The sequence below is a fragment of the Cricetulus griseus genome, chromosome 8 (genome assembly GCF_003668045.3).
Source record: "Cricetulus griseus strain 17A/GY chromosome 8, alternate assembly CriGri-PICRH-1.0, whole genome shotgun sequence".
Taxonomy (NCBI): Eukaryota; Metazoa; Chordata; class Mammalia; order Rodentia; family Cricetidae; genus Cricetulus; species Cricetulus griseus.
The window spans coordinates 58566851-58587089 of record NC_048601.1 but is presented as its reverse complement, the minus strand read 5'-3'; the positions used below and the strand labels follow the sequence as shown (position 1 = coordinate 58587089).

The 20239-nt window shown below is 43.9% G+C and overlaps 1 protein-coding gene and 1 long non-coding RNA gene across 12 annotated transcripts in view; one reads left to right on the top strand and one right to left on the bottom strand.

The window, feature by feature from the left end:
- Aak1 (AP2 associated kinase 1) overlaps positions 1 to 3027 on the bottom strand; it is a 152729-nt gene extending 149702 nt beyond the window's left edge. For 6 of the 11 annotated variants that reach the window (XM_027428618.2, XM_035448632.1, XM_027428617.2 and 3 more), the window contains exons 1-2: positions 2816 to 2956; positions 2245 to 2628 (exon numbers count right to left, since the gene is read on the bottom strand). In XM_027428618.2, coding sequence (XP_027284419.1) covers positions 2245 to 2407 — 163 coding nt within the window. In that variant the 5' untranslated portion in view covers positions 2408 to 2628; positions 2816 to 2956. Of the gene's footprint in view, positions 1 to 2244; positions 2629 to 2815; positions 2957 to 3010 lie in introns of those variants that run through there. The other 5 variants (XR_004771022.1, XM_027428613.2, XM_027428616.2 and 2 more) reach the window with 3 other exon arrangements.
- Positions 3028 to 3098: 71 nt separating this feature from the next.
- Positions 3099 to 14714, top strand: LOC118239252. Its single transcript, XR_004771023.1, has 2 exons — positions 3099 to 3207; positions 14386 to 14714. It is a non-coding gene; the product is annotated as an uncharacterized LOC118239252 (long non-coding RNA).
- The last annotated feature ends 5525 nt before the right edge of the window (positions 14715 to 20239 follow it).

Here is a 20239-nt window from a genome sequence, read left to right as displayed (position 1 = left end):
AACTCAGTAGGTGCCACATAAATACTGACTCCTACATATCCACATACTTCAAAGGCCACACACAATTCAAGCTCAATCACAGCCAAAGAATTTTCCAGACCAAATTTTGAATGCTACTCTCACACACAGCTTTAACCCATGCTGCTACCATACTAGCTCATTCCATAAAACAGTTCTTGGCTCCCTAACAGTGAGGGGCACTAAGGACAAGATTTGCAGCTATTGCACCCTAGTTTACTTTCATGGTGACACTAATCATATCACTAGCTGTCCATTTTCCATCTCTTAAAACATCTCTGAAACTCTAGCATCTAGTTTAACATCACATCCCCAGAACCTAGGACAGAACTGCCACATCACAGGTACCCAGTAACTGTTGGTTGAAGAAATAAATGTGTACACAGTTGCAAACCCTAAGTTCTACTTTTTAAAATATCAGAATGCACAATGTGCAGTTCTCAGGATGAGTTCCAGGGCAGCCTAGAAAACAAAGACCAATTTTGTGTTTTCTCTTTCCCATCACTCTTCCAAGACTCAGAGAATAGGCAATGCTTAGGGCAACACACGATGAGACAACATCCTAGCTGAAAAAAAAAAAAAAAAAAAAGAAAGAAAGAAAGAAAGAAAGAAAGAAAGAAAGAAAGAAAGAAAAATGCTCTTAGGTTCTGAGGCCAGCAGAGGCCATTTACAGAGGAGGAAAGTGCTCTGTGCCCCTCATCCTCCAGCTCTCTCACACACTCCACCCACTGCAGTCAAGGACTTTGGCTATGGGATGAAAGAGTCAGCTCAGATTCCAAGGTACAGATCTGGCAGCAGACACAGAAGCATCTCCCACCATGCACCAGAGTCCTCAAAGAAAGGTCCAGAAAGGATGGTGACTCAGGCCCAGGCTAAGTCTAGTTGCAGCATTACCAAGAATTAAAAAAAAAAAAAAGCAGTAATTTCAAACGGAAATTCATTATCAGGTATCTCTTTAAAATTGTGCTTTTTAAGTACAGGCATCAGTCCTACCCTCAGATGCCAGGCCCCACCAAATCCAGTGCTCACACAAACTGAGTCAAACACAGCTTCTCCCTCTTCCCACCCACCCATCCACCACCCCACAACACTCACCATGACAGGCATTTCCTAAGCCCAGGTAGGGATCCTTGCTTCAATCTCAGCTTTCAAAGCCTCCTTTTCAAGGGGGCTTCTTAGCTTTCATCCTCTCTTCCCTAGCTAATAAGCTGTCCCCTACCACCATGTTGCCTTCACTGAGACCTCCCCCATACCCAACCCCTGGCAGTCTGTAACACAACCTACAGTAGGCTGGCCCTATCCAATTAGTTTGAATTGCTTCATGCCAAGGAAATCGCTGCTTTTATTAAAAATAAAAGCACCCCTAAGCAGGCAATGAGCTGTGAAAAGTATCAGTCTGGCATAATTATGAAGGTCGAGGTTAAGGTTAGCAGAGGAACACTCAAAAAAGATTTCCCTAAAGCCTGGGGCATGAGTACAGATACACAAATGAACACACACCAAGAGAATCCACACAGCGGATCTAAAGAGCACCCTCTCCAATTGAGAGAAAACTAAACCATAGCCACTGTTAAGTAATTCTTAAATAGAAACTAAAACAAGAGAAAAGAGGCCTAGGCGACTGAGTTCAAAACAATCTCATTCACTTCTTATGATTTTTATCTTAGCTACATCCTGGGGACCTGATTATAGTTGGGTGAAGAAATAAACCTAGTCAAACGACCAAAAAAAATGCATTCCCATCACCAGAAAAATTCTCTTTGGATACTTATAGAAATGGGAAAGTTGGATAGGAGAAACCCCTCTCTCTTTTTAAGATCTCTTCCCATCCCCACCATTCAGCCTCCACATCAGAATTTAAAGTTTCAGAGGAACGCCAAGCCCCACCACCCTGCAATTGATGTCATTTCTACTTCACGTATTCGTTTTCACATCTGATCCGCATAATTCAGTCAAAGGAGGAGGTTTCTCCAAGCCGTCCCCCCCCACCCCGCCCCGGCCAACTAAAATAAAAGGCCACTGAGGTAAACAATTTGGGCAATACTGCCCCCCAAGCCCTGTCAATTCCCAGTCTTAGTTTTAAATCTCTCAAGGACAATGACTCACAGGGAAAGTGCAGGGGGAAGGGAGGGTCAGCTGGTCAAAACCCATTCATACAACTAGAAACCAGAGTCTTGCCACATCAGCACATGAATTTAATTCACCGCGCACTGGCTTCCAACGTACCTTCCGCCAGCACCTCGTCCACGGTGACCTGCTGCCGCCCGATGCCAAAGACCCTTCCGATGTAGCCACTGCCCAGGCCTGAGCTGCTGCCCCCTCCTCCGCTGGAGCCTGAGCCCAGGCCAGAGCTGCCCTGCTCCCGCCTGGAGTCGAAAAACTTCTTCATCTTTCCAATAGGAAACGCCAAGGCAAAATGCCGATGGTTTCTCGGTTCGTATTCGTTGTAAAGAAAAGAGATCTAAGGATTTCTTCTCGGGTTTCAGCCTGGAACAGAGCCACGGGAATCCGGCCGTGGGGTGGGGGCTGAGGGACGGCGCCTGCAGGAATATACTGTCAATTGCAGGATGGGTCCCCTCCTCCTCGGAGAGCGATCTTTTAAGTTTAAACCTGCGATGACAGAGGCAGAGAGAGGATGAATCAATAACACACTCCTGAGCCCAACTGCCGGGTCCTAGGGGAAGCAAAGGCCGTCATCCAGAGGAAACGCTGCGTGCATTTTCTTCAGGAAAGCCCTGGAAACGCACCGGCCCCCAGCCCGGACCCCCGCCCCGGGCCCCGGACCCCGGACACCCACTAGCGGCGGCTCGGCGCCGAGCCCAGCTACCAGCCCCGCGACATGGCCACGGCCGCCGGCCTGCGACGCGGTGGAGGCGGCGCTGCCGCAGAGCCGGGGCCACTTAGGCGCCCGCCCGCCAGCTGATCCCCGAGCGCAGCGCTGAGGCCGCCCCTCCCCCGCGCGCGCGCGCGCCCGTCGGCTCCGACCACCCACCCGGAAGTGACCTGTCACCGGAAGTGCCTCTCAGGGCAGCGTGGTCCCCCGCTCAGGGCCGCCTCTGGGATACCAGCTGTAGTCACAGACCGAAAGAAATCGATGGCAAGAAGGGGACCAGAGGAGGGGGCACTCGGGACAGAAACACTTGAAAAGAGAACGTTGCTGTCGCCCGGCCGCTGCGCACCATGGGAAAGGTAGTTCTGTACAACCTGGCATCTGGACTACAATTCCCAAAATGCCCCGGGAGCGGGCGCACCTTAAGACGCGGTCTCCGCGGTCTGGAGGTGATACTGGAGTGGTGCAGAAGTGGGGCTTCGAGTATTTAAATACATCCGGTAAAGACACCGGAGACCAGTTTCCAAGTTGTATGTCCCACTCTCTGGGGCCATTTTATCTGCCTTGGCCTCGTGGACCGAGGCACTCTGGGAATTGTGGTTTCACATAGGTCCGGATTGACACCTGAAGGACGCGGCTTAACTGCCTCGCCCCCAGTTGTGCTTGGGAGTTCCCCGACGTCACGGGAGCGGAGGGACAGAAGGCAGGGGGTGAGGGGAGCATGGTGCCATCAGGGAGCCGAGAGGAACCCCGGTGCTGAAGGAAGCAAAACAGGTGTCTTCCCTACCCCGACCACGATGAGAACTCCCGGGAAGCCCGAGCGAGGGTCGGAAAAGCAACTGCAAGGAGACCCAATGCTGGGGGGGTGGGGGGCGGATCTAGGGACCAGCGCACGGTTCACCCTAAGGCTCCACACCCAATCCATGGCCCTCAGCGGACCCAGACCTGCCTGGTCCTCACCAGACACATTCGTGCGGGAACTTGAGACACACGTACTGCTTTCTCTTCGATACTCTTTCACTAGAAGATGCTGGGTTGACTTGGTATCGCCTGGGTGCGGATAGGGAATAGGGCTGTGTGATCGGCTCCTATCAAATGCTGAGGATTTGGAAGGGAACTGAGACCTCCGTTCCTAGATTGTCTCACAGGCGATACTGATGTGGTGTCAAATCCCTAACTCCCCTGACCCCCTCCCCCAAGAAATACATGTTTTTTCTCTTCTTCTTTGAGTATAAATTTTTTCCTCCACCTGCTCTCCACAATTCTTAATGATGCAACCGCCCTCTGGACTTGCAACGTATCCCGGAATTTCTGCTTCAGGCACTTGAGGAAGATCTAGAAGATTGCCCCCAGGAAAGAAAAAAAAAAAAAAGATGGCTCTTGTTTAATCTGACTATTGAGCTGGGCTGGGCTGGGCTGGGCTGGGCTGGGCTGGGCTGGGGTGGCTGCTGCGGTTTCTTGTTTCATGTGGTGCCATAGTCATCTAACTCCCCGGAGAGAGATAGCATCTTTCCTTCCGGAGAGAGCCAGTATTGCCACCTCAGTTCACACAATCCCATAGCCACCTTCAGGGTGAGACTCAGCACCTGCTGAGCATCCCCTTAAGGCAGCACAGCCCACGAGGTGTGTTCGCCTCACCTTCCTTAAAAGGCTTGATTTCTGTCTGAAGAAACTTGGCGTGTATCTTAAAATAGATGGGAAATCTTATTTGGCTTACAGACCCTCATCTTTCTCAGCATCCATTAACTTGGACTGACTTATAGACTCTGTTACTCTATCCATCAGGCCCTGTCGACTTACCAGGTTTTACTTTTCTCCACTTTCCTGGTACAGACCAGGTTTGCACAAATCTCAAGCCTCACTTCAGACCTTCAAAGCTTTCCAATGGCAGTAAGGCAGCTAATATGCATTTATTAAGTACTTACCTGTATGGTAAACCATTGTTAACTGCCAGTGGGGACTGGCAGCAATCATTCCTGTGATTTTATTTATTTATTGTGTGTGAGAGACATAGAATGAGAGACTCACTGGATAGCTTTGGCTGGCCTGGAACTCACTCTGTAAACCAGGCTGGCCTCAAACTCATAGAGAACTGCCTGCCTCTGCCTCTGCCTCTGCCTCTGCCTCTGCCTCTGCCTCCCAGGTGCTAGGACCCCTGACCTTATTTATTTATTCATTTATTTATTTGCTTATTTATTTATTTAAAGTATATAGCTTGATCACAATCTGAGAGAGGAGGTTCAAAAATAAATAAAATGACTACAAGACTAAATTTATTGTTTTGCATTCTTTTAAAGACTAAAATTAATAGCAATTATAACTCCAGTTTTTCTAGCTTTACATACATTACATTATTTAATCCTCACAACAATCTATGAAGTAGAGTACTATTAAGATCATTTTAGAGCCAGGCGGTGGTGGCACACCCCTTTAATCCCAGCACTCCGGAGGCAGAGGCAGATGGATCTCTGTGAGTTCGAGACCAGCCTGGACTACAAGCCACAGAGAAACCCTGTCTCAAAAAAAAAAAAAAAAAAAAAGATCATTTTAAAGATGAAGAACTGAGCCAGGCGGTGTGGCCCACTCCTTTAATCCCAGCACTTGGGAGGCAGAGGCAGGTATTTCTCTGTGAGTTGGAGGCCAACCTGGTCTACAAAGCTACACAGAGAAACCCTGACTCAAAAAAAAAAAAAAAATCAAAAGACGAAGCACTGAAAACACAAAGTTAAATAATTTGCACCAAATCACATTGATAACAGTAGCACCACCAGGATTCAGTTTGGCTTCTGAGCTCAAAGTTGAACCGTCTACTGAGAAGGAAGAAACTGATTAAGACTTGAGCATAGGTAAGAATAGATGTGGCTCTCCACAGCTCTGACCATACAACACTTAGATCTTGACACCCATCAACCACAAAGCTAGAGCTCACTAGTTCTTGAGAACAGAGTAATCTCAAATGAGCTACTCTAATCCGCAAACCTAAACTTCTTGTAACTTGTCCCACCATGCCTTGGGTCCCTGTTCAGTTTTTCATGTATGTTACCACCACAGTGAAGTGCCTCAGAGTCAAGGAACAGCCTTCAGGTTACCTCTTTGGACACCCAACACAATCTTTTATGTAGAATGTGTTCTAACCAGTGCTTAAGTGAACTAAATATCTTTAGCTACTACAAAAGAGCAATCTGAGGTGGAAAGATGGAGATGCTATAGATCAGGTGAGCTTGAAATGGGTCTGAGAGACACTGGATATGTTCTATTAAAGAAACTGGCATTTACTATGCAACTATATGTCATTACTCTCAAAACACTGAGCACAGTATCTTGTTCAATCTTCACAGTTGTAGTGCCTGGAAAACTGATACTGTTGGCTGTATCAACGTAGATTCTGTTACACTATTGTCTCCCATTTTGTATGAATACTGGAGGTGTGAGTAGTCGATGGGCATGTTTGTCTTCTTCAGTTTGGAGGAAATTATGTGCCCTGTGGTGCTGCTAAATCCGTCATTGTAGACTCTGTTATAGAAGTGGTATGATGCACCTTGTCTTATATAGTTCTCTACTGCTGTGAAAACACTCCATGGCCAAAAGCAACCTGGGGCGGAAAGGATTTATTTCAGTTTACGACTCTCTGGTCACACTTAGTCACTGATGGTAGCCAGGGCAGGAACCTGGAGGCAGGAAATGAAGCAGAAGCTGTGGAGGAACCCTACCTAGTATCTTGTTCCTTCACCGGTAGCTTCTGGACTCTCCGGGGATTCTAACCTTGCTACGCAGTGTCAGGCCTCACATTCTCTCCATGACCCCTTCAGTCCTGGGGGCTTCAAATGCTACTGAGACTGCACCTTCATCAGTGGCTTCTGAAGTGAGAATTTACAAAAAGTATAATAACCAGCTTATTAAGGGGTGCAAGGGAAAGACAAACTCACCAATACAGAACAAAACAGAAGCCGCTGCAGATCCAGCCACCGCTGATCCCATGCCACCTCTCTGCTGCTTGATGCCCAACCATACCAAGCACGAGCCAGAGCTCCCCTTCTTTCCTTTAAAAGGGTCCCATCGAAGACAAGAAGTACTGCCTATATTGGGTCAAATAACTCAAGGTCATGAGCAGAGCAACCCCACCCACTGCAGGCCTCTCCAGGAACTCCAGCCCTTAGCGCTCTCTGGAACCCCAAATTGCCTTCAAAATTAATACCCCACAGGTGATTCCTACTTTATTCCTGCTCTACCAAGTTCAGCTGCCTCTATGAGATGCAACCTCAAAGTCCTCTCACCCTGACCCAGAAGATTTTCTCTCTTCTTATTCACAGCTGATTCTTCAGCCCCATCTGACCAGTATAGATTGACTTTAGCAGTTCCTTTTCTCTTTCTTTTCTTCTCTTTTCTTTTCTTTTCCTTTCTTTTCTTTTTGTTTTGTTTTGTTTAGCCCTGGCTGGCCTTGTACTCAAAGATCCCCCAGCCTCTGCCTCCCAAGAGCCGAGATTAAAGGCATGCGCCACCACCAGCCGGCTGCAGCTCTTAATTCAAAATACCAAATGATATCAAATGGCCCTGATACAGTCTTTAAGAGACTCTCAAACTTTCCTCTGAAACTTCACAAGCCAGGCCTCCATCATCTGCACTGCTCTGAGGCTTATCATTTTTAGTTCCCACAGCAATTCATTAAGCTCTGAACACTCAATGGCTTTCCCAGCCTAAAGTTCCAAAGTCCCTCCACAATCCTCCCCCAAACATGGTCATGCTTATTACAGCAATGCCCCATCATCCTAGTGTCAATTTCTGTATTAGTTATTTTTCTGTAACTGATAAAACACCATGACCAAAGCAACACAGGGAAGAAAGGGTTTATTTCATCTGACAGTTTATAGTCCATCGTCCAGGGAAGTTAGGGCAGGAACCTGGAGGCAGGAACTGATGGAGAAGCCATGGAGAGGTGCTGCTTACTAGCTTGCTCTCATGGCTTACTCAGGACTACCAGCCCAGGGGTTGACATCATTGAGTCAAGAAAATGTACCACCGTCAATTTGGTGAAGACATTTTCTCAGTTGAGATTCCCTCTTCTGAAATGACTCTAGCTTGTGGCAATTTGACATAAAAACTAACCAGCACACACATGAAAACAAAACATGAAAGGGAAGAGCAACTTCAGAAAAAAAAATAAAAGGACCAACATCAAAGACCTCAGCTAAGTGAGGCATTGTGTTGAGTTTTTACCTCTTAATCTTAGCAAGAGTCTGTGACTTCATTTTATCCATGTAGACTCAGAGGCCAATGGGATTAGGATAAGCCAATGGTTGCTGCACAAACCCACAAAGGGCAGAGCCAGAATCAGAACCAGACTGACCTCAAAACCCACATTGGGTTCTGTGCTGCTATTTATGTGGTGTTCCATTCTGTGTTGCCATCTCGAAGCCCAATAGAACTTGTTAGAGATGCAAACTGTTGAGCTCCACCCAGACCTACAAAGTCAGAGGGCTAGATAGAAGCAATGTCTTCAGACATCCAGAGCATTCCACTGGGTGTTCTGGTTAAGAACTACTGTTTGGCAGAAAGAACTGGTGAAAAACAGTTCCATCTAAAAAAAAAAAAAAAAAAAAAAAAAAAAAAAAAAAAAAAAAAAAACCTTAAATTGGTTTTGTTTCGTCCTCTAGTTAAAAAGGAGCTACATGTTCAGTGGAAAAAGTTTTAAAAAGAAAGCGGATTTTTTTAAAACAGATTCCTTGTTCAGTTTCCTTTTACTGTATGTTCTATATAGATACAGACATACATACTTACATTTGTATATATATATGGTATATAACATGTTAATAGGTGCACATCCACATAAGTGGTTCCAAAATTGATATGGGTGCTATCCTCTATCACTTTCTACCTTACACATGAGGCAGATATCTCACTGAACACAAAGCTTGCCATTTGGGTAGTCTGGCTAGCCAGCCTGCTCTGAGGATTCCCTGTCCCCCCTTCTGCTTGTGAGATTACTGGTGACCGCTGTACTCACATAGCTTCTACATAGGTTCTGAAAATCTGAGCTGCCGTCCTGGAACTTGCAGGGAAGCACTTTCCCCACTAAGCCATCTCCCAAGACCATATAAGCACACTTTTAGGCCTTGTTTTATATGTAACCTGTTTTGTATTTATGTATTTTTTATGTTTAATTGTGTTTTCCATGTCACTTGATATTCTCTAAAAACAATACTTTATTGGATGCTTAGTAATCATTCTTTCACTATGCAATATTTTTTGTTTTATTTTAATATGTTGCTGTTATATATAGGTTAGAATGAATGTCTTTTTGTTTGTCACTTTGATTTTTTTTTCTAAGGCAGTGTTTTGGTAAATGAAATATCTGTGTCTAAAGGTATGACTGTTTTACAACTAGAGAACCAAAATTCCCCAGGAAAGTTATTAAGGTTGCCCAACTCACTGATTCGGCCAACAAATATTAAGTGCCTTACATGTGTTAGATCTAGGAATTTTGTTGATTATTATAATTGACAAAATATATTTCCTGCTGGGAACTGAAGTTCTTGGGGGGGGGGAGCCACACCTATTTCAAGGATTCTCCTGGGCTGATCAAAGCTTCCTGATTGTTCAGAGTTGTAGTGTTTTATATCCAGAGCCAATTATCATGGGTTACCTTTCGTCTCCTCGGTAGCCATTCCCTGTCCATCTTCTTATCTGATGTAAAATTCTTGTGAGAAACCCATTGGCATGCATTTACTTAGCAAAGCTCTAGTCAAGCAACCCCAAAGCTAAAAATGTCATCAGACACCATCTGAAGCCTGCAGCGGAGGTTGCAGCCCTTCCTAGCCTTGCTGTAACCAGCCTAACTGTAGTTCCCATGATGTATTTGAAAAGCACCTTGTTTTCTGAAAGTCAGCTCCGTCACTTCCAAAATTTCATGAAACTGTTACACGTTAGAACATAGTATGTGCACAACCCAAATTTGTGTCATAGGCACTCACATGTGGCTCTACAATAAACCACTTCTGATTCCTTCTGACGTGGGAGCTGTGTTTTGCATTGTACCAAAAAGGCCTTTCCATCTCAATAGGTTGAGATTGTCCTCCTTGCAATCACTGAGCAAGGTTGAACACCTTAATGACTTTGGGTTTAAGTTTCGGTCTTCTCACTCCATAAAGCTGGCCTTGGATTCTTGACTCTCCTACCTCCTCCTCCTCCAAAGTGCTGGCATTACTTCTGTGTTAATGTATTTATTTTTCAATTGTTTTCTGAAGCAGCTATTAGAAGCAGAGCTCCCCGAGCCTGGCAGTCACATGAGCTTCTCTGCTCCTTCCAGGAGGGAGTGTCTTGTTCGAAGGAGGTGGTTCCATAACAACTCTTCCATATTTTAATTACAAACACACAAACACATAGGCATGCACATGATTTAAAATCCAACTAACCCTTGAGCTGGAGAGATGACTCAGAGGTTAGGAAGTGCTTCCAGAGGCCAGTGGTGCACACCTTTGATGCCACTGCTTGGAAGAGAGAATCAGGTAGATCTCAGTGGATTTCAGGCCAGCCTGGTCTACAGAGTGAGTTCCAGTCAACCAGGGGCTACACAGTGAGACACCCCCCCCCCAAACCGAGCAGCAACAAAAGAAATGCCTTCCATAAATCTCATTCAAAACAATAGCCTCTGCTTCTTTGGGTCTGTGTTCTCCTTCAGCTTTGGCTGCTGTAGCATCTTATCAAACACCTGGGAGATGTTTTTGTTGTTTTGTGGAGTATTTTTCTAAGATTTATTTTTTTATTTTATGTGTATGAATGTTTTCCCTGAATATGTGTATGTGCCATGTGTGCAGTGCCTGTCTGTAGAGGCTAGAAGAAAGCATCAGATCCTTGAAACTAGAATTAACAGATGGTTATGAGCCACTTATGGGGGCTGGGTACCAAACTCAAGCCCTCTGCAAAACCACTAACATCACTCTAGCCCCTTGTCACATTTCTATTGTAGTGGTGGTCTACATATCATTAGACAGCCATACTATGAGTTTTAATGTTTTCCTGAGTAAAATAAGATTTTTTAAAAACAAATGTGTTGGGAGAAGCTAAGGGATGTCTAGTTGATCTTAAATAGGAACTCATCCCTTTATGATGAAATTGTTGTGGTGCCAGCTGGGCATGGTGACTAAAGCCTTTAATCTCAGCACTTTCAAGACAGTAAGAGCAGGAGTTTGAGGCCAGTCTCAGTTTCGTTACAAATTGGAGATCAATTATACGAGACATAATTTAAAAAACAAAAAAGGAAAGAGAAGGGACTGGGAAGGAAAACAGAAAAGAAGAAAATAAACTCTTGTATTGATTATTTGGATGGGCACCTAAGACATTGAACTAAGACATGCTTGTTATAACCAACATAAAATGTAGATTGGCATTACTGAAGCAGTGGGCAGTGAGCAGTGATGGGCTGTCCCTGTTCCCTGAAGTCGCATAGACTTGAGAGCTCTCTCCTGTTAGTCTGCACTTTGTGGGTCCTTGTAGCTACAAGACACATTTTGATCTTGGGCCTGTGGTCTGTATCTAGGGAATGCTAACAAGTTTTGCCTTAAAAATACAGAGACCAAATGCAGGACCCTGGTGAAGTCCTACAAAGGATCAGAACACACCTGGGTGGGTGTCAACTCAGAGCTGAATGACTTCACAGTTGTGCTGCTTCAGTGTGCACACAAGCATACACAAACACATGTAGAAATTGTTTTTCCTTTAGATGTGTGTTTTGCCTGCAAATGTTTGTCTCCTGCACTCCGAGGTCAGAAGAGGACATTAGATACCCTGGAACTGGAGTTACAGATGGTTGTGAACTACCATGTGGATGTTTGGAATTAAACCCAGGCCCTCTGCATGGGTAGCAACTGCTTTTAATCTCTGAGTCATTTCTCCAGGGAGAAATAATTTTTTGATTAAAAAAAAAGTGACAAGGGGGAACTGTTAATCAATATGCCATTGATAGCAAGCATTAACTGTCCACAGGCACATTGAAACCTATGCCCTTCTCACCCTGACACTAGTGTACACACCCACAAGGGGACTTGCTGCTTCTCTTTTCCTAAGTGTAATATATCCTGATTGCTGAATCCCAGGCTTCACTTCTTAGGAGAGCCCAGCAATCCCTCCTCCTAACCCAGCCCACCACTGTTTCTGAAGCTGCTGCTAGAAACTGATGAGTAATTGTGTCTCTACCTTGCTTCCTTGCCTAACCTGGGCTGTCTGCCATTGACCATCTCCCCACTACAGAATATTTTGGAGGACCAGATGAAAGTCTCTTAGCTGTGACTTCATAGATAATCTTAAAATATGATACATGTAAGAGATGGAAAGATGGCTTGAAAGTTAAGATAGCATAATACTGCTCTGGCAGAGACCTGAGTTCAGTTCCTAGTACCCTTGTCAGACATCTCACCACCACCACTAAGTCCATTTTAAAGGGATATGAAGCCCTCTCCTGGCCTCTGTGAGCACCAGACATCCATGTTGTACACAAACACATTTGCAGGCAAACAATAGTACACATGAAATAAAAATAAATCTATCTTTAAAAAACAAAGTGATGCATACTTACCACTGTTTATTGCAGAATGCAGCCCCAGTCTCAGTTCTTTACAGACTTCAGTGTTTGGGGCCTTCCTCCAAGAATCTTCCCCAAACTGTCTTTTTTGCTGGTAGAATTGCAGAACAAAAATACAGGCCTTAGACCCTGGTAGAAATTTAGCCTTTCTTCAGTGTCTATGCTAAAATCAACTAATCACACATTATGTGTGAATTACTACAGTGCCTGTCAGATGTTACTATATGTCACAAAACTAATTTCAAAATCTCATTATCTCATAATTTCATAATCTCTCGTGCATTTTGAAGCTCACATATAGAAATTTCCACAAGTCTAAATAATTGCACAAAATATAATTTCTTATAGCTTAAATATTATCATCTTAAATCATATCATTGTTTCAAAGGTATGCAATGAGAATTAAATACAACACATATGAGCCTGGCATGATCACTTGAAGACTGTAATCCCAGAACTCGGGAGGTGGAGGCAGTAGAATCAATAGTTCAAGGTCATCCTCAGTTATATAAACCATGAGTTTGAGGCCAGCCTGGGCTACAAGAGACACTATCTCAAGAAGCAAAATAAAAGCAAACAAACAGAAACTACATGTGACAGGCTACATTGCCATCATCCATTTAAAAATCCCAGCGGATAAAGGTGCTGTCTGCCACACCTGATGTGGCCGGAGCTCCATCCTCAGGACCGATATGGGGGAAAGAAGGAACCAGTTCCCACAAGTTGTCCTCAAACCTCCATGCAACACAAAACAAACAAATGTTACACCACTATTTGAAATTAAAATACCAAATTCTTCTATACTAGAAATTTCATACTGGAACATGTATTTCGCTTCCGCCAAGACTGTATTCTAAAGCAATATAATTTTATGTTACAAATTCTTTCATTGCCTGCATCAACATCATTCTCTGTAGCAAAATAGGGACATGCATATAAATTTGAAATTTTAATTTCCTGTGAGTTTAGATTTCTAAGTATTTTAAAAAATCTTTTTTGTTGACTTATGGCATTGGTCTCAGAAGACTTGTCAGAATGACATGCTCAAAAAATGAACAGAATGTGCCAGAAATGCATCTTTGTTAAGATTAAGTTTTTTAATTTTTAATCATATGTAGCATATGTAATTGCACATGAGTGTGGGTACCCTCGGAGGCTAAAAGCATCAAGTCTTCTGAGACTGGAGTTACACATGGGTGTGAACTGCTTGACATAGATTAAATTCTGGTCTCTGGAATAGCCACACAAGCTGTAACCACTGAGCAATCATCTCTCCAGCCCTAATTCCTTTAGATTTATTTTCTTTTATGTATTTATGTTTTCCCTGCATGTATATGTGCAACACATGTACATCTCATGCCCAGGAGGCCTGAAGAGGAACAGGAGTCACAGATAGTTGTGAACCGCTCTAAGGATGCTAGAAATCTAGCCCAGGTCCTCTTCAAGAGCAGTAGATGCTCTTAGCCTCTGAGCCATCTCTAGAGCCCCCTTTCTTGCTTTTTTTTTTAATTTGTAGATGTGTGTGCATGTGTTTATGTGTGTGTGCACGCATATAGATGCCAGAGATCAACCTCTGTCTGTCACACCTCAAGCCCTATACACCTTGTATTTTGAGACAGGGTTTCGCACTGGCCTGGAACTTGCTGGTTAGGTGGGAATGGACAGGGATCTGCTTGTCTCTCCCTCCCCAAGCTGAGATAACCAGTGTGTGTTACCATGCCTGACTTTTTTGCAGTCATTCTAGAGGTTGAGCCCAGGTTCTTATATTTACACAGCAAGTACCTTACTGACTGGTATATTTCCCCCAGCCCCATTTATTTGTTTTGGTTGTTGTTGCTGCTGCTGTTTTGGGACATAGTCTCTTGTAGTCCAGACTGAACTCTGACTTGCTATATAGCCAAAGATGATCTTGAACTCATTGATTCCATCATCCTGTACCTTTTTTGTTTTTGTTTTCTCTTAGGCACAGTGGCTGCACCTTAATCTGCTGCTATTTCAGCCAACAACTGGGACTCTGAAGTTAGCGGCCTACTACTCTGGCAGTGACCAGGCCACTCAGGCCACAGCCGGGCAGAAATTCTGTTCCCACGTGTACTGGCTCTATCACTGCTGCTAAAGTTAGCTTTAACTAAATCTGTATCATTCTATTTATGAATAAGACTTGAGAGTCAAAGGCTGGGGTGAAAACCTGCTAGCTCAGAGGGGTTGAGTAGCAACTAGCTAACCTTCTCTCCTTGCTGGCATCCGCCAAAAAACCTTGTCCTTTTGCACTTAAAAAAAAAAAAAAAAAAAGCCATACCACTCCAAATCTCTTCCTACTGCTTCTAATGTGTTTCTCTCTCTCTTCCAGATATCCTGTGATGCTTTATAATTACTTTCTGTCAACTATTGCTAACTCAGCCTCCTGACCCAAGGTTACTTTTATTTAATTAACAAAAATACTAACTTGGGGTTTACAGTGTGATGGAATACCCCCCCAACATTTTTTTTTATTTTGACAGATGTGAGCATTGGGAGGTTTGTTTGGTGTATGATTGGAGAGGACTTGAGTCCTTCCTGCAAGCAACATCTCCTAATGCTTAGTACTCCTAATGTGAGCTCTGTGAGTTCCGTGAGTTCCAGACCAGCCTGGCCCACATGGTGAGACCTGGTCTCTAAAAGGTCTCTATTCTCCTTATTTTACCTGTATCTATTTATGTGTGTGCATGCAAGTGTGTATGTGCGCACATGCCAGAGCATGTGTGTAGAGGCAAGAGGACAGCTTGCAGGGAGCAGTTCTCTCTTTCCACCATATGGGTCCCAGGGATCAAACTCAATCATCTGGTTTGGTGACTAGTGCCTTATCCCACCCCACCCCCACCCTGTCCATCTTCACTGGCCCCTTAGCCCCTTAAAATTATTTTACTAATATATCAGCTTGTACCTGATTGATCTTTTTAAAATTCAAAAGGAAAGAAATGGAAACTCACCATGCTGAGCTGCCACCTTAGTTTCTGGGAAATGTATAAAAAAATATATTTTCAAGATTTAGTAAATTACTCCTATTGTCAACCCTAGAGGTACCTCATTTAGTCCAATGTTCTGAGAAGGGGTTGAGAAAATAGAAAAAAAATACTAATTTCAAAGTGCCTTTGCCAAAACAGTATTTCTTGGAAAAATGCTCTTGTTACAACGTGTTATCAATGTATTTTTTTCTCACAGTGTGAAAAGATGAAGATTTTACTCATTGTAATTTATAAGCATATCTGTCATGTAATCTAGTTAATAAAAGTCTTCTGTCAAGCCAAGCCTGCAAATCAGACTTACTCTGTGGGGGGAAGAAAATTAATTTTCAGTACAAGTATATGCTCATATATGACTCAAAAAAATGACAAACCTCTGGGAAGTAATGAACATCATTTGGGTCTCTGTGTGAGGGATGTGTGTATGTGGTATGACGCATGCATGTGGTGTAGTGTATGTGTGTGTGTGTGTGGTAAGCCTGTGTTGTCAGGTGTGTGTGTATGAGAGAGAGAGAGAGAGAGAGAGAGAGAGAGAGAGAGAGAGAGAGGATATCTAGGTGGGTATGCATGCTCATGTACATGTATGTGGAGGCCCAAACATGAATTTGGTTAGCCTCTACCACTCTCAGTCTTATTACCTGGTCTTTTACAAACTGAAAGCTCCATTTGGTGTTTGCGCTAGGCTGAGCTGGGAGCAGCAATGCCCAGCCTTTCACATGAGTATAGGGATTCCAGCTCAGGTCCCTGTGCTTACACAGAAGTACTCTCACTCACTGAACTATCTTCCAGCCTCCGATAACATTTTTAAAGACAAGATCTCCAAGTGTAGTGGTGCAAGCCTGTGATCCCGCCAGTACTCAGGAGGCTGAGGCAGGAGGATCTCAAGTTCCAGGCCAACTTCACCTACATAGTCTTGCCAAATAAATAAATAAATAAATAAATAAATAAATAAATAAATAAATGTAAAAATAAAGACAAGATTAAAATATTAATAATGCAATTTTTACATTTGCTGTTTATTGTGTGTGGATGATATGTGAGTATGGGTAAGTAGAGTCTACGTGTAGAAGCCAAAGGACCTGTGGCTGGGAAATGCCGGCCTGCAGACCAGAAACCAGAGACATGAAAATAGGCCCTTGGGCTACCTGCCCATCTGTTGTTTTGTCCAATACAGTCTGCAAGTGAAGCCTGTGCACGTTGGAATAAAAGCTTCCCACCACCATGCTTTTCCACCCCTGGCCACGTTTCTAGGCAAACACTGTGCCTGGCACAGAGCAGGTGTCTGTTGAGTTGAAGTCAGCCATTATTAGCACTTGAGTGGGCTTCTGGGAGGACAGGAACACAGCCGCTCAGGGAGGTGACTTGTGCCAATGTCTGCAGAACCCTCCACCTCTGCCAGCACTCTACTCCCGGGCCCTGGAAGCACGGCACCTTTGCAAGACACCAGGCACTGGGATTCAGAAGTCTGAGTGAGTGTCCAGCCTTACTTAATTCCAGGTTAGAGACTCCTCCAAGAGAACTGGCTGTCTACTCTACCTTTTCAAATTGAATGCTAACCCACCACTCCACCCATGTGAAACTGTTTAGAAAGGTGCATGAGCAGCTGGCAATATGCCATCTCCAAACTTCTATTTTTACCCCTGAGTGTCATCAGTGGGAACATACTGTGAACAAAAGGGCATATCATGAGTTGATATGGGCCAGCAACCACGTTGGCTTTTGTTCCTGAGCGAACTAACAAAGGAACATGCACAGACGGCATAGGACCATGGCTGTATCGTGGCCAGACTTCTTTGGACAGTGATTCCTGATTTGTTTCCAGGGGTATAAAAAAATATGCTTTCAAGATTTAAATTGCCATCAGGCATAGTGGCACACACTTGTAATCCCAGCACTGGGAGAAGGAAGAGGCAGGAGGATTAGGAGTTCAAGTTCATTCTTTACTACAAAGTGGGTTCAAGACCAGCCTGGGCTACATGAAGTTCTGGGGGTAGGGGAGGATTCAAATTGGTCAGGCTGGCAGAAAGTTTTTATAATATCTGATTTTCTAGGTACAGTAAAATATACTATGCTCTCAGCCCTTTCTCTTGTAAATGATTAACTCGTGAGTTTAATTTCAATCTTCTGCCATTCTCTCACAATAAAAATAATCTGATCCAGGCATGGTGGCACAGGCCTTAATCCCAGCATTCAGGAGGCAGAGACAAGCAGATTTCTGAGTTCAAGGCCAGCCTGGTCTACATAGAGAGACCCTGACTCAAAACAAACAAAAAAACTCTGCTGATCAATAGAATGGCCCTGGCCTATAATCCCAGCTACTGTAATCTTGGCTGAGGTGGATGATGGCAAATGCAAGGCCAGTCTGGGTTTCAGAGTGAACTCAAGGTTGGTGTGGGCAATTAACCAGACCTGTTTCAAAATAAAATGTTAAAGAAGGCTTGAGTGTAACTCAGTAAAGTGATTGCCTTGCATGCACAAGACCCTGAGTTCAGTTCCCAATACTTCCAAAATCTGTTGAGGAGGGAAAAGGAAGGCACAGGGACAAATAAGATTGAAGTACAAAAATAAATAAAAAATGTGATTAAATCAATCACTTTGTATGCTAACAAAATTTTAAAGTTGAGGGAAAAATCTATTGCTGAGTGCAACAGCACATTTGAAATCCCTGATTTTAGGAAAGCTGAGGCAGGAGGACCACTTGATTGGACAACATATTGAGATCCTGACTCAAAAAAAATAAAATTATAACAGTAATAATAATAATTTATTGTCCAACTTGATCACACTACTGACAGTTTTTAAATTTTCATTTCATAAGTTCCACCACTGTGATTAATAAGGCATTTTGACTGTCTATAATCTTTCTTACCACACGACATGGAGGATGTTAAAATGTAGGGTTCTAGCTGGGCACAGTGATACAGGTTTGTAATGGTGAGGTGGAGGCAGGAAGATCAGGAGTTCAAGGTCTCCTTGGCTAGAAAAGTTCTAGACAACTCTGAACCTCAAGAAATTCTGTCTCAAAAAAAAAAAAAAAAAGGCAAGAATAAAGGCTGGAGAGACAGTTCCCTGGTTATGAGCACTTACTGCTCTTGTAGAGGACCTGGGTGGAGTTCCCAGCTCACACAGCAAGCAGCTCACAATCTCTGTAACACCAGCTCAGAGAATGCAACACCCTCTTCTGACCTTCAAGAATACCCAAATATTCACACACACACACACACACACACACACACACACACACACACACACACACACACACACACAAATAAACCTTTACAGGCAGTGGTGGTAGCACAGGTCCTTAATCCCAGCACTTGGGTGGCAGGGGCAGGCAGTTCTCTGTGAGTTCGAGGCCAGCCTGATCTACAGAACTAGTTCCAGGACAGCCAGAATTACACAGAGAAACCCTGTCCCGAAAAAAAAAAAAAAAAAAAAAAATTTTTTTTTTTTTTTTTGTTTTTTTTTGTTTTTTGTTTTTTCGGGACAGGGTTTCTCTGTGTAGCTTTGGAGCCTATCCTGGCACTTGCTCTGGAGACCAGGCTGGCCTCGAACTCAGAGAGATCTGCCTGTCTCAGCCTCCCGAGTGCTGGGATTAAAGGCGTGCACCACCAACACCTGGCAGGAAAAATAAATTTTTAAAAATGAATAAACAAATAAATCTTTAATGGAACAAAACCAAAAGGATGTATACACTTCTACATTTGGGCTAACTATCCACACATTCATTAAGGAATATATTTTCTGGGGCTGGAGAGATTCTGAGCAGTTAAGAGCACTGGCTGCTCTTCCAGAGGACCAGGGTTTCATTCTCTGCACCCACATGGTGGCTCACAACCCTCTGTAACTCCAGTTGTAAAGTATCTGATGCCCTCTTCTGGCCTCCAAGGGCACCAGGCACACATATGTGCAAGCAAGACAGCCAAAAACATAAAATAAAAAAAATAAAAAGATTTTTTTTAAAAAAAGAATTTTTAAAAACAATTTTCTGAGCAACATGGGCTGCTAAGCCTTTCATGAATGTTCCAGATGAGAATTTGTAGTTGAGCTGTTCCACATATAGTTGTCCTCCTGCTAGCTTTCTGGGTGATGTCATCCTACCATCTTCCTGAATCTGGGACTCTTTCCAGTGGTTGAACCCAGGAGCTTCCCGTTTTTGTTCTAAATGATGTTTACTGGAAATGGAGGGCTGCTAGGAAGATCTCAATTCGGATAGCTTTGTAGGGACAGGAAGAATGGTTTTGGATTTGGCTGAAAACCTTTACTTTCTCCTTTGTCATTATCTTGTTTTGATAGGTGGGCTTTGTTTTGTTTTGAAATGACTTCTTGTGAGAAACCTGGGAGGAATTCTGTGAACATTCTTCCTCCTGCTCCTCTCCTTACTGAGAGGTCCCCCCTCCCCCCGCCCAGTTCAGCTACCCACTCCACTGAGACCTGCACACTCACACATTTGCCGCCGAGGGTGAATGAGACAGTCAAAAACCACAGACTGGATGGCTGAGTCTACACTGCTCCATTCTCTGGGAATTAGAAGGAACTTTGAACAAAAGAGACAAGGAGATTTGTTCAAGATTCCACAGTTGAGGACTGGAAGCCATACACACCATAGCATTTTCCTTAAGTTGTACACGAGGCAGCTTAAAGAGTCCCAGGTTGAAAGGATGTCAGATGCCAAGAGGTGACCATATAAAAAAGTCACCTTTACCTTAGAGATCAGCCAGAAAAATGAAAAGGAAAGGCTCCCAAATACACGGACTTCTCCCCACTCCTCCCCACACCCCTTCATTGATTGTGAGATCTCATAAATATGTACAA